The following is a 14,729-nucleotide window of genomic DNA, read 5'->3' on the forward strand; positions in this document are numbered from 1 at the left end:
TTAATTAAATTGAAAATAACCAGGTTTAAGGATGGACGTCCAGTCGAAGCGAGCTCTAGGACAACATCTTTCCATAACTTCGGTTATGTCGCATTGACTGTTAAGCAACTTACTGTTCATGACGTAGGAACATATACTTGTCGCGCAGGTAAACATATTTAAAATTCCAGCGTCAAAGACTTAGCACTGTTCTTGTTAGGAGAATTGCTATGTCATGCTATGTCAAAGAAGAATATTTTTCATTTAAACGTGTTCTCCACTCAAAATGAGTGGATTTTCAAAGAAATTCAACTGATGATCAACAGTTAACCAAAATATTCTCTCTTCCCCCACAGAAAATACCTTAGGTCAAGCGGCAACATCAGCTAAATTAACCGTTGTCACGAAGCAGGACATCATTTTCGATTCACAACATCCAAATGGATTGGATAAAATTCAACACTTGGAGGACTCAAGCAGATACAGTCGCCGCCAGGAAGAAGAGGTCCAAGTAACTAAAGTACCGAAGTTCTTGGGACCCTTGAAAGGAACGAACAAAATTTTGGAAGGTCAACGTGCCCATTTCGAAGCTCGCGTTGAACCACAAAGTGACTTAACGATGTCTGTTGAATGGTATCACAACGGCAAACCGATTATGCCAGCCAATCGAACTCAAGTGTATCACGATTTTGGATACGTAGCTTTGGACATTGTGAGCGTTCGAGAGGACGATGCCGGTGTATACACTGTCGTAGCCAGAAATGCAATGGGCGAAGCACAGGCCCAGTCAACCATGGTTGTTGAAAGTGAGTTCCATTAATTTTTTGAATCTGAAAGCGAGTCTCTAACAATTGATCTTTCGCACGAAATAGCACGCACTAGCATCGACACGACAAGCATGCACCGTGGCATGTTCGAACGTACACAAACTTTGGAAAATTCTAAGTTTGTTGAGCCGCAATATGACGTTGAAGAAATTTCGAAATCAAAACCAATCTTCGTACAACCACTATCTGATCCTAAACCCGTTGGTGAAGGAAAGAACATTCATTTAGAATGTCGTTTGGAGCCATTGGGTGATCCTACTATGCGAGTTGAATGGTTCCACAACGGACGTCCAATAACTATTGGATCACGATTCCGCACGTACTATGACTTTGGATTTGTGGCCCTTGACATTGTTCATGCTACAAGTCTTGATACCGGAGAGTACACTGTTGCAGCCCGTGAGTACAATTTGTGTTTATTTTTGCACCTTAGATGTAGTTGGCACACAACGTTACAAGATCAATTTCGTTGATATTGAAATCCTGCTTCTTTTGCCAAGTTGTTTCCCGTCAACTACAGCATACGTACTCGCCATTCAAAAGGCAAAATCAGTTTGATATAGTGTGGTGTCGATAGGGCTGTACTTGCTCAAGGGCAGTTCCACTTTAAACAATTCATTTCTACCTCGGCCTCAATTGAATTGGATTTGTTAGCCCACAAAAGAATCATGTTTTAACTGGGACGTCGATGACCATCAGACGTTATTCGTAATTTCTGGTAGAAGTCAGCCCCCACAACAGAAATCGGTTATCAGTACAAGATTAGAATACGAGGCACCTAATGTAGAGTTGATATCTTGTTCTGTAACCGAGGGAACGAAAACTGTTGAAGTGCTAACAATCCTTGAAAGTTTTATGCACAAAATGATGAACGGCTAACAAACGTAATCTCTTCCCTCACAGAAAATCATCTCGGCTCTGCACACATATCCGCTTGCGTTCGTGTAATTGGACGCTCTGACATTGTGACAGACTCCCAAAATGAAACATCCATGGAACATATTCAAATGCTTGAAGACTCATCAAGACGACGCAATCAAGTTGCTGAAGATATAACCGTCATGCAAGCACCACAATTCACACGTCCCTTACATAACATAGAAACCGTTGAAGGCACGAATGTGCATTTGGAGTGTCGCCTCCAACCAGTTGGCGATCCATCCATGCGCGTTGAATGGCTCGTTAATGGATATCCAGTCAGAACTGGTCATCGTTTCCGACCCGCTTATGAATTCGATTATGTTGCTTTGGATTTGTTGGGTGTTTATGCGATTGACGCCGGTGTGTACACGTGCCAAGCTCGCAATCAGTTGGGAGAAGCAGTTACTTCCGGTTCAGTGCGTGTAATTGCAAAGAAAGATCTCATCTTGGAGACACAACATCCAGGCGGTCTTGAGAAAATTCAAAGCCTAGAAGATTCGTCTCGCTACAGGCGCAGTGAGGTTTCCGATGAGATTATCAATATCAAACCGAGATTCTTGACCAAGCCAAAGGATCTTCTAAACATGCGCGAAGGAAAGCATGCACATTTCGAATGCAAACTGGAACCGGTCACCGACACTAACTTAAAGGTAGAATGGTTCAAAAATGGTCGTCCGGTAACCATTGGCCATCGTTTCCGGCCAATACATGACTTTGGTTACGTTGCGTTGGACATTATTGATTTAATTGCTGAAGATTCTGGCGTGTACTCTTGTAGAGCCGTGAATCTCGTTGGCACTGACGAAACAAACTGTACGTTACAGTGCCGTGGCAGTGAGCAAATTTTAACAACAACGCAAAACGAATCGGGATTGGAACAAATCCAATTCCTTGAAGACAGGTCGAAGTACTCTCGATCCGAAGTGATCGATGAAGTAACCAAACAGGCACCAGTGTTTACCACATCGCTGAAAAACGTTGAAATTAAGGAAGGTCAACGTGCCCACTTTGAGTGCCGTTTGATACCCGTATCCGATCCTACAATGAAAGTGGAATGGTATCACAATAATGCACCGTTGAAATCCGGTTCACGCTTTTCCGAAACCAACAACTTCGGTTTCGTTGCATTGGACATCATGGGCTGTTTGCCCGACGATGCTGGAAGCTATACGTGCCGCGCAGTTAATGCCTTGGGTGAAGCAGTGACTTCTGCAGTAGCCGTTATCCACACTCAGAAGTCTATTTATATGGAATCTCAACACGAAGGTGCCTTGCATAGTCTTCATCGCTTGGAAGACACGTCAAGGTATCAGAGACACAGTGCTCAAGATGAGGTTATCACTCAGGCACCTGTATTTACGTTACCCGTACGGGATATTCGGGTGGCTGAAAATCAGGCCGTTCATTTCGAAGCACGATTGATCCCGGTTGGTGATCCGAAATTGAAGGTTCAGTGGTTAAGGAATGGCGTACCCTTGGCAGCATGTAAGCTCAGTTTCTTAATTTTCATCAAATCATTTTGTTCATAAACGACTTTTGATTGCAGCAAATCGCACAACAACCATGCACGATTTTGGATATGTCGCTTTGAACATGAAATATGTTAATCCCGAAGATTCTGGCACCTACACTTGCAAAGCAGGTGAGGATCATTTCTGTTTTATTTCCTTTGTTTTTGTTAGATTAGATCAACCGAGTCATTGACTGAAAATGTTTTCTCTTTTTACAGAAAATGAATTAGGTCAGGCAGTAACGTCCGCTTCGTTGATAGTTCAATGTGAGTATGCTTACAGTGCAAACAGTCTCTTTCTTTGCTAAACTTATTTCAAATGTTATATAGCCAAAGCCGCCCTCCAAATGGAGACACAGAATGAAACTGCTCTGCAGAAGATTCATCAACTCGAAGATACATCACGCTATCAACGTCGTGAAGATGACGAATCTATCGTCACACAAGCACCCAGATTTACGACCCAACTAAACGGTCCTACAAATCTCTGCGAAGGACAAAGTGCTCACTACGAATGTCGCATTGAACCTTATCCAGATCCGAACCTCAAAGTAGAATGGTTCGTCAACCGCATTCGATTTTCCCGTTGAAGTTTTTCTTAATTGACATTTCTTAACGGCAGGTTCCACAACGGTCAACCATTGCAAACGGGTCACCGTTTCCGCACAACTTGTGACTTTGGATTCGCCGCTTTGGACGTATTAACTGTATACGGTGAAGATAGCGGTGAATATACATGCGTCGCCACCAATCAATTGGGACAGGCTCAATCCTCGATCAGATTGAATGTTCAGCCACGTGCTGGCATTATTCGAGAAACACAGCATGAAGGAGCTCTGGAGAAGATTCATTATCTGGAGAATGATTCACGTTATCGACGCAAAACCGATGACGAACAATTCGTCGCTGAAAAGCCTCAGTTCGGTCGCCCACTTAAGAATGCTGTGGTTCAGGAAGGAAAACCGGTTCACTTAGAGGCGACACTTACACCGGTCAATGACCCGACAATGAGAGTTGAATGGTATTGCAACGGCCGACCGATACCACAAGGTCATCGTTTCAAGACCACGTACGATTTTGGTTTCGTTGCTTTGGACATTTTGTATGCCCATGCTGAGGATACAGGCACCTACAGTTGTAGAGGTTAGGAGGTGGCTATGATTGAAATCTTATCTATCAATAACGAGGTGCTTCCTTTCTAATTTAGCTAAAAACGCTGTCGGAGAAGCAGTCACGACATGCTCGGTTTCTGCTACTGCCAATTCTGGCCTATACTTGGACACTCTAGACGAGCAACGCTTGCGAAAGATTAGAGAACTCGAAAACTACCAAAAACCAATCACACCCGAAGTAGAGGAGCAAGGACAGAAACCGGTGTTCCTTACGCCATTGGCAAATTTGGAAAATTTGAAGGAGGGAGATCATGCTCATTTGGAATGTCGTGTGGAGCCGATCAATGATCCGAACCTCAAAATCGAGTGGTACATCAATGGCAAAGCAATTCGAGCTGGACATCGATTCCGTACTACGCATGATTTTGGATACGTTGCTCTGGATGTTCTTTATGTATACGGCGAGGATACCGGAACCTACATTTGCCGAGGTAAGGAATTGGAGAGCGATTGAGTGGGTTTTCTGTCATTTTTTTTGGCTTACAATGCTAAGAGCAATTGTTATCAATACCTTTCAAATTTAGCTACCAACGCACTTGGAGAAGCAATGAACACGTGCGACGTTCGAATTATGAATAGACGAAGCATCATCCTGGACACTCAACACCCAGACGGATTAGAGAAAATTCAAAAACTCGAATCCAAGGGTCAAACTTATCGCAGCGAAATCGCTGAACTACCAATCAGTCCTCCCAGATTTGTTACCGAACTTCGTGGACCATCAGAAATTCACGAAGGACAAACTGCTCACTTTGAAGCTCAAGTCGAACCAATCCACGATCCAAACTTACGCATCGAATTCTATCACAACGGTAAACCACTGCCGTCCGCTTCACGCTTCCACATTACTTTCGATTTTGGCTATGTGGCTCTCGATCTTACACACGCTGTTGCCGCAGACGCTGGTGAATATACAGTGAGAGCTGGTAAGAAAAATCGTAATTTTTTTTGTGACTCCAAATAATACAATCGCGGCCTTTTAACTGTCTTCAGTGAATGCATTGGGTCAATGTAAATCATCAACCACAATGAAAGTGATTACTCGTGGTGGAATTATAACCGAGCCACAACGTCCTGAAGGCTTGGAACAGATTCTGAAACTGGAGAGTCATCAACCGTTCCAACGACCACAAATTGAAGATCCAATCACTCGTCAGCGTCCAGTATTCACTCAGCCTTTACAAAACATTGATTCTATTCCAGAAGGTCAAACAGCTCACTTCGAATGCCGTCTGATTCCAGTCGGTGATCCGAATCTCAAGGTTGAATGGTAAGTTCAATCCTGGCATTTTTAGCGATCATCGCCGTCATTAACTTTGTAAATTTCCCATTTACCAGGTTCCGTAATGAAAAACCAATCGAAGACAGCTCTCGTATCACTACTCAGCATGATTTCGGTTTCGTGTCCATGGATATATCACATATTCGTGATGATGATCAAGGCGTATACATGTGTCGCGGTAAGGATAAGAGACTTATATGGAACTTTCGACCAATAATTCGACACAAATTTCTTTCCAAATTCAGCCACAAATCCTTTGGGTGAAGCCGTTACCACTGCATCGATGAGAGTACGCACAAAGGCAAGCATTCAGTTGGATTCACAGCATCCAGAAAGTGTGCGCCGACTACAGCAATTGGAACAATTGCCAGAGACGCGACCAGATGCTCCAGAACGTGTGTTCGAAAAGCCAATATTTACTCAGCTACTTACTGGACCAGCCGAACTTTGGGAGGGACAACACGCCCACTTCGAAGCTCGTGTCGTACCTGTTGGAGATCCAAATCTCCGCTTCGAATGGTACGTCAATGGAGTAGAATTGAAGATGGGATCTCGATTCCGTACCACACACGACTTTGGTTTCGTCTCTCTGGACATCAATTCGACCGTTGCTACTGATTCCGGCGTCTACATGTGCCGAGCAGTAAATTTGGCTGGCGAAGCAGTTTCGTCATCAGCAATGAAAATCAAAACACGATCATCGATTGCTGGCGAAAGTTTGCTTCCCGAATCTTGGCAGAAGATTCAAATGAAGGAAGCGGCAATGAACCGTGTTCCGGAAATGTTTATCGACCAGAGTCCACAGCAGGCGCCAGTCTTTACAACACATTTACAGAGCTACGACCAATTGAATGAAGGTCAACACATTCAACTGGAAGCTCAAGTCGAACCAAGAGCTGATCCGAACTTGAAAATTGAATGGTTCAAGAATGGAATGTCGTTAACAACAGGAGCTCGAATTCGTAGCACCTTCGATTTCGGATTAGTTACATTGTCCATCAACGGACTCAGAATGGACGATTCTGCGATTTACACTTGCGTCGGTGAGTTGAGATTTCATTTTTGAGGACCTATTCTAGTTGGAACAGTTTTCGTTATTAAAGTTTCAATTTTTTACACTTGCAGCCAGGAACAGCAAAGGGGAAGCCGTCTCAACAGCTACTCTAAAAATTGGTGGCTATCCAAGCATAATGGGAGATTCATTGCATCCATCTGCATTGCCACAAATCGCTGCATTGGAAGCACCTCGACAAGATCGTCGAGAAACAGCGGAACCAGTCTTTGAATCGCCAGTCTTCATTACCCACTTGAACAATGTGGAATGTAAGGAGAACGACAACGTTCACTTCGAATGTAACGTTGAGCCATCGAAAGATCCGACGATGCAAATTGAATGGTTTGTCAATGGAAAACAACTGCCAGCCGGATCACGTTACAAGACTACTTACGACTTTGGATACGTTGCTCTAGACGTTATGGGTGCATATGCCGAAGATTCTGGCATATACACATGCAAAGCCACGAACAGCAAGGGCTCAGCAACAACATCCGGATCACTTCGATGCATTGGTTCGAAATCGATGTACTTGGACACACAACATCCTCAAGGTATCGCCGGTTTGGAAGCTGTTGAGGAAACCGAAGCAGCTATTGCCAACAGATATCAACGACAAGCATCTCGGCCCGAAAAGGAATATCCAAAACCTATCTGGACTGTTCCATTGCAACCGGAATTCCACCTATCCGAAGCTCAACCACTTCATTTGGAAGCGCAAGTGGAACCAAAGGAAGATCCAAATCTCAAGATCGAATGGTACTTCAATGGCAAAGTACTGGAACATGGATCTCGCTTTAAGATGACAAGCGAATTCGGATTTGTTACGTTAGACCTGACTGAAGTCTATGAACGCGATCAGGGCATCTACACGTGCAAGGCATCCAATTTGTCTGGCGAAGCATTCACATCGACCACTGTCTTCTGCTCCAGCAAAGAAAGTATTATTGAGCAGACCCAACATCCGATGGGAACGCAAGGATTGGAAACGATTCAGAATTTGGAAGAGTCTCTTCGCCGTGGAGAAGGTCAAGCCGTTGGACCAGAAGAAGGTCATGCACCACGATTCACCTCAGAATTCACTTCACTGTCCAACATTGGGGAAGGAGAAATCGCACATTTCGAAGCGTCACTCATTCCTACCGGTGATCAGTCTATGGTTGTCGAATGGTTCTACAATGGAAAGACCTTGGACGCTAGTCATAGATTTAGAACTGTCTATGCTTTCGGCATGGTAGTTCTCGAAGTATTGGGAACTAAGATTGAGGATTCTGGAACATATGTTTGCCGCGGTAAGGATGGGTGGATTGGATTGATTTGAATGTCTTTTTCATTTAATTTTTCCTCTTTAATTAGCTACAAACAAATGGGGACAGGCAGAAATTAGTGTCACTCTGGGTTGCGTAGATAAATCCGGTGGTCAACCACCAAAGTTCACATCTCAAATTCAAAGCTTAGGTGGTTTGAAAGATGGACAATCCGCTCATTTCGAATGCACTTTGGTACCAGTTGGTGATCCAGATATGAAAGTCGAATGGTTCATGAATGGTAAACCAATTCGCCATTCTACACGCATTAAACCTGTGTCCGACTTCGGCTATGTTTTACTGGACATTGCATACGTTCAGAGCCATGATTCTGGTGAATATGTGTGTCGTGCTTCGAACAAATACGGAGAAGACTTTACCAAGGCTACCATTGAATGCTTCGGCAAGAGTGGAGTATTTTACGACAGTCTACAGCCGGAATCTCTTGCTAGAATCAGAGAACTCGAAAATGCATATGCTGGACAACAATCAGCTGTCCCATCCACTCCAATCGGTGAAGCACCCAAATTCACCACACAAATTGTGGAAATTTCGAAACTCGTTGAGGGACAAAGCGCTCACTTCGAGGCCAGACTTACACCAATGACTGATCCTGATTTGGTTGTGGAATGGTACTACAACGGAAGAAAGCTGCCGCATGGTCATCGCTACCGAACTTTCCACGATTTCGGTATAGTCATTCTCGATATTCTTTACTGCTACGAAGAAAATTCAGGCGTATACGAATGTCGTGCCACAAACAAATATGGTTCTGATGTTACAAAGGCTACACTCAGATGTCTATCGAAGGCTAATTTAATTTTGGACTCGCAACTCCCGCGAGTAAGTTTTTTCTTCAATTTTTCATTGATTCGATTTGTCTGAATCAAAAATCATCAATTTGCAGGGCATGGAAGGTGGATTGGAGAAGATTCAAACTCTGGAAGACTCGTTGGTTCGTACGAAAGACGATCGTGTTACTGAACTAGGAGGTCGTGCCCCGGTTTTCACTGCTCCGTTGTCGAACGTCGATAGCCTACGAGAAGGTGAAAATGTTCACTTCGAAGCTCGTGTCATACCGACAGATGATCCACGACTTAAGGTTGAATGGTTCTGGAATGGAAAACCGCTGAAGGCAGGATCTCGATTCCGAACATTCTGTGACTTCGGATTCGTTATTTTGGAAATTTCTCCAGTTTACCCGGAAGATAGTGGGGACTACACATGCTACGGTAATTCCAGACTCACAAATAAGACTTATAATTCCAGACTCACAAATAAGACTCACAAATAAGACTTATAATTCCAGACTCACAAATAAGACTTATAATTCCAGACTCACAAATAAGACTTATAATTCCAGACTCACAAATAAGACTTATAATTCCAGACTCACAAATAAGACTTATAATTCCAGACTCACAAATAAGACTTATAATTCCAGACTCACAAATAAGACTTATAATTCCAGACTCACAAATAAGACTTATAATTCCAGACTCACAAATAAGACTTATAATTCCAGACTCACAAATAAGACTTATAATTCCAGACTCACAAATAAGACTTATAATTCCAGACTCACAAATAAGACTTATAATTCCAGACTCACAAATAAGACTTATAATTCCAGACTCACAAATAAGACTTATAATTCCAGACTCACAAATAAGACTCACAAATAAGACTTATAATTCCAGACTCACAAATAAGACTTATAATTCCAGACTCACAAATAAGACTTATAATTCCAGACTCACAAATAAGACTTATAATTCCAGACTCACAAATAAGACTTATAATTCCAGACTCACAAATAAGACTTATAATTCCAGACTCACAAATAAGACTTATAATTCCAGACTCACAAATAAGACTAACAAATAAGACTCACAAATAAGACTTATAATTCCAGACTCACAAATAAGACTTATAATTCCAGACTCACAAATAAGACTTATAATTCCAGACTCACAAATAGACTTATAATTCCAGACTCACAAATAAGACTTATAATTCCAGACTCACAAATAAGACTTATAATTCCAGACTCACAAATAAGACTTATAATTCCAGACTCACAAATAAGACTTATAATTCCAGACTCACAAATAAGACTTATAATTCCAGACTCACAAATAAGACTTATAATTCCAGACTCACAAATAAGACTTATAATTCCAGACTCACAAATAAGACTTATAATTCCAGACTCACAAATAAGACTTATAATTCCAGACTCACAAATAAGACTAAAATAAAATAAGACTTATAATTCCAGACTCACAAATAAGACTTATAATTCCAGACTCACAAATAAGACTTATAATTCCAGACTCACAAATAAGACTTATAATTCCAGACTCACAAATAAGACTTATAATTCCAGACTCACAAATAAGACTTATAATTCCAGACTCACAAATAAGACTTATAATTCCAGACTCACAAATAAGACTTATAATTCCAGACTCACAAATAAGACTTATAATTCCAGACTCACAAATAAGACTTATAATTCCAGACTCACAAATAAGACTTATAATTCCAGACTCACAAATAAGACTTATAATTCCAGACTCACAAATAAGACTTATAATTCCAGACTCACAAATAAGACTTATAATTCCAGACTCACAAATAAGACTTATAATTCCAGACTCACAAATAAGACTTATAATTCCAGACTCACAAATAAGACTTATAATTCCAGACTCACAAATAAGACTTATAATTCCAGACTCACAAATAAGACTTATAATTCCAGACTCACAAATAAGACTTATAATTCCAGACTCACAAATAAGACTTATAATTCCAGACTCACAAATAAGACTTATAATTCCAGACTCACAAATAAGACTTATAATTCCAGACTCACAAATAAGACTTATAATTCCAGACTCACAAATAAGACTTATAATTCCAGACTCACAAATAAGACTTATAATCAATTCCAGACTCACAAATAAGACTTATAATTCCAGACTCACAAATAAGACTTATAATTCCAGACTCACAAATAAGACTCACAAATAAGACTTATAATTCCAGACTCACAAATAAGACTTATAATTCCAGACTCACAAATAAGACTTATAATTCCAGACTCACAAATAAGACTTATAATTCCAGACTCACAAATAAGACTTATAATTCCAGACTCACAAATAAGACTTATAATTCCAGACTCACAAATAAGACTTATAATTCCAGACTCACAAATAAGACTTATAATTCCAGACTCACAAATAAGACTCACAAATAAGACTTAGTAGCGACGATGTTAATCCATTTATTGTATCATTGCTACAATTCTTGTCGAACAGTTTTTGTCTAATCTTTGAGTTTACTTAATTTTCAAATTGAGATCTGTCAATTGATCCAGCAAAAAATTGTCGGGATCAACAAGTGGCTTCGGTGTAATCCGCCGAACATTTGCGGCATTGCTAATTAGTGACAACACCATAAATTTAGAATGGAACGCAGTGGTATAATCAGTGCAGCTGACAATAACCTTAATATCGTCAAGGATGAAGTCTTGTCGTTTGTTCACTATTTCTTCGCGCCAACTACGGCAACCCAATCCTGCCGCCAAACATTGAAGTCCATTAATGATGGTATCGATGGGGTTATACTTGCTGAGCCATTATCCGATTAGAGTAGACTTAATTCATTTCTTACTTCATTTCTTACTGAAAATTTAGGGAAATCTAGGAAAATTGGGAAAAATTCAAAATGAAAATTCACGTTTGTAATTGTTTCAAGTCGTATATATCGAGTGTGCTGCCATTAATGTGGAGAGTTCGGTTCTCCCTCCCGGCAGACCGAAACTATACAGGAAGTACGGCTGGTTCGATCCATACTTTTCGATTTTATCCGAATTGTTCTGGAAGTCCTCGATTTCACCATCCAACGATAATTCGAACTGTACCAATGGATCGCCTGAATACTTTGAGATCGGTTTCGCTTGTATGTTTGACTGGACCATTCTGAGCACTCCATCCTCGAACGCTAGCCATTTTGCCGTACTTGCAAACACCTGTTGGTAGAACAAATTCATCGAATTAATAAATTGACGGATCTTCAACGGTGGGGCTAAAAATTCTTACCGGTAGAGAGTGTCGGTCAATGCTTCTGTATTTCTCAATCAGAGTCCGGATGTATTGTTTTTCAGAAATTGTCATGGGTGTTCGAGTGCGTTGTTTCGTTAAATTTGCATAGATTCCATTGGAGTTAATGGAAGCGAACGAATCGATGAGTACGATTCCATACGAATCGCGTAGCCATGATCGATGAAGATGCAGCAGAAAACGATACGCTTTTTGAAGTCGCTTGTCGTCCGTGCATCCATTTAGCCAATCCGTTATCGAAACATTGTCCTCTTTTATTGCATCGTTCAACTTTCTGAATAGAAAGCTGAAAATACTGTCACATGTCCGCAACTGATGCAGCTCAACAATTTTTTTTCCGATGTAGCGTCGCAGAACCGGTGTTGATCTTGCACTCGACTTGAAAAATGAAAATTGAAATCCGTGATCGTAAAAGTCGGCCATGATCTGATGACCTTCCTCGGTTTCGATCACCGTAAAATCCAAATTCGGATCCAAGTATTTAACCCAACGAGACCTTATCGCAAGAGGCGATCTACCTGGCAGATCTTTTTTCAATTTGTCGAAAATGCTGTTCCACTCGAAGCTGTCTCCGTTTGCGATCAACGAATTTAATACATTCAGTAGTGCCTCGTCCTCTGCCTCTGTCCACAACATGGCACTGCTGTTCGGTCCTGCCGCTTTCATGACGAAAAAGTGATGCTGTAAGTAAAATGAAATATTCGTCACACATTTGGTGTGGAAGTTGTCAGTCAGTCAAATCATACTTACATAAATCGCGGGCCGCGTTCTGTTCTCCAAAGCCTCATATATCTTGTCGATGATGGATCTGATTTCGGTGCCTTCGTTTTCACCTATGATTTGTTGCCCAATCACTTCTTCCGTTCCCGTCCACTTTCCACCGTTGCTCATGTAACTTTTTTTTGGTCTGGAAAATATAGTCGGTTCCTGTTTCTCTCGTTCAATTTCCGCACGCCACTGCTGGTAATCACTGGACATGTAAATTCGAGATTTGTTCATATTTTTTTTGAATTTGCTCTTTCGTTGCCGGCACATCAATTGCACTATTGAAGTTTGTCAACAAATCCTCCAAATTGTAGTTAGCAGGATGCTTACTGATGGTGGGGTCGGATAATTGCTGAACTCTTTGTTCCTTGGCCAATTTGATCAACAGCGCTGTCGACTCCATCCTCAGTCCAGTTGTATCTGTTTTGATATGTAGCACTTCCGATTTGTGATCCTTCCTTTTGTCGTTCTTCAATAATTTGTAGGATTTCGTCGCGCCACTGGTTGTAGTTACCATTACGATATTTGGTATTACGCAATTTTCTGAGCAGTATTGCCTTTGTGATGGGTTTTTCCGATGTATAGTTGAATTCGCGGAGAATGCGATCGTTATCCAAATTCACCGGGTGCATTAAACCGTCTGATGATAGCTGCTCCACTCGTTGTTCCACTACAACTCGCAGTAAGGAATTTACGGTTTCTTTCGTCCATACATATGGTGAAGCGCGTTTTGTTGATGATGATGATGAAGCAGTTTCAGGATCGGAAATGTCATCCGCCAACAATTCGAACCGATTTGATGTTGGTATGGCCCATGTGCTGGACGAAGCACGTCGGGATGTTTTCTTTTCGCAACAAAAAAAGATAAAAAAATTAGCTAGTCGTCGCCACAGCGAGCATTCACACAAATTACCTCATCTTTCGGAACGGAAATCTCATCATCAGATGTAAGATCGATGGTATCTGCGAATTTCTGCTTTTTAACGGACTGTCCATCCGAATCTGATACAGGAATTAATGAACGTTTTCTGATGTTAATCACATCTGTTTCATCGTCTATTGTGAGATCGATGCACGACATCTTCAACGAAATACGATCCAACTAACTCAATGTTACAAAATGGAGTGACGACGCATTTCATGTGAATAGATCATTTTCGAATAGCGGTCTTAACAGTCAGAGTCACACAGTTGTAACCTTAACTTTTTCTGCGTTGTGAACTGCCGCATATATTTTGTTATTCTGTTGCCCAGAACTCGAAAATGAATAATTTTCTTTCCATTAGCTATAAACGACTATGGTGAAGCCGTAACAACAGCAACAATGAAAGTGCAAGGAAAACGAAGCATTATTTTGGAATCTCAACTACCGGCTGGTATGGAAGGAACTATTGAACGTATCGCTGAATTGGAAGGATATGGAATGGCACCGCAAATCGCACCGGAAGAGGATTCTGGCAAACCACCAGAATTCGTTACAACTCCAGCCGATTTAACAATTGGAGAGAATCAATTGGCTCACTTCGAGTGCCGTCTCACACCAATCAATGACCCAAGTATGCGAGTCGAATGGTATCATAATGGCAAAGCTTTATGGTCAGGCTCTCGCATCAAAACCATTAATGACTTTGGTTTTGTTATTCTTGAAATTGCTGGATGCTATCAACGTGACTCGGGATTGTACTCGTGCAAAGGTAAGGAGGGGCGGGCGTAGATTTTTGTGTGTAAATTAACTCAATATTTAAAAAGTTTTTCTAATTTTTCTCCGAATTCCTAACC

At 41.3% G+C, this 14,729-nt stretch overlaps 1 protein-coding gene across 15 annotated transcripts in view; it reads left to right on the forward strand.

Annotated features, from left to right (window-relative positions):
- LOC119073729 (titin) overlaps positions 1-14,729 on the forward strand; it is a 104,658-nt gene that overhangs the window by 12,957 nt on the left and 76,972 nt on the right. For all 15 annotated transcript variants that reach the window (XM_037179362.1, XM_037179361.1, XM_037179347.1 and 12 more), the window contains exons 5-21: positions 24-148; positions 336-785; positions 852-1,205; positions 1,710-3,212; positions 3,274-3,369; positions 3,457-3,504; positions 3,568-3,796; positions 3,860-4,380; positions 4,445-4,840; positions 4,934-5,335; positions 5,403-5,679; positions 5,748-5,869; positions 5,937-6,734; positions 6,817-8,037; positions 8,102-8,895; positions 8,960-9,284; positions 14,237-14,644. In XM_037179362.1, the coding sequence (XP_037035257.1) occupies positions 24-148; positions 336-785; positions 852-1,205; positions 1,710-3,212; positions 3,274-3,369; positions 3,457-3,504; positions 3,568-3,796; positions 3,860-4,380; positions 4,445-4,840; positions 4,934-5,335; positions 5,403-5,679; positions 5,748-5,869; positions 5,937-6,734; positions 6,817-8,037; positions 8,102-8,895; positions 8,960-9,284; positions 14,237-14,644 (8,069 nt within the window). The remainder of the gene's footprint in view (positions 1-23; positions 149-335; positions 786-851; positions 1,206-1,709; positions 3,213-3,273; positions 3,370-3,456; positions 3,505-3,567; positions 3,797-3,859; positions 4,381-4,444; positions 4,841-4,933; positions 5,336-5,402; positions 5,680-5,747; positions 5,870-5,936; positions 6,735-6,816; positions 8,038-8,101; positions 8,896-8,959; positions 9,285-14,236; positions 14,645-14,729) is intronic.

The sequence above is a fragment of the Bradysia coprophila genome, unplaced genomic scaffold (assembly GCF_014529535.1).
Source record: "Bradysia coprophila strain Holo2 unplaced genomic scaffold, BU_Bcop_v1 contig_138, whole genome shotgun sequence".
Taxonomy (NCBI): domain Eukaryota; kingdom Metazoa; phylum Arthropoda; class Insecta; order Diptera; family Sciaridae; genus Bradysia; species Bradysia coprophila.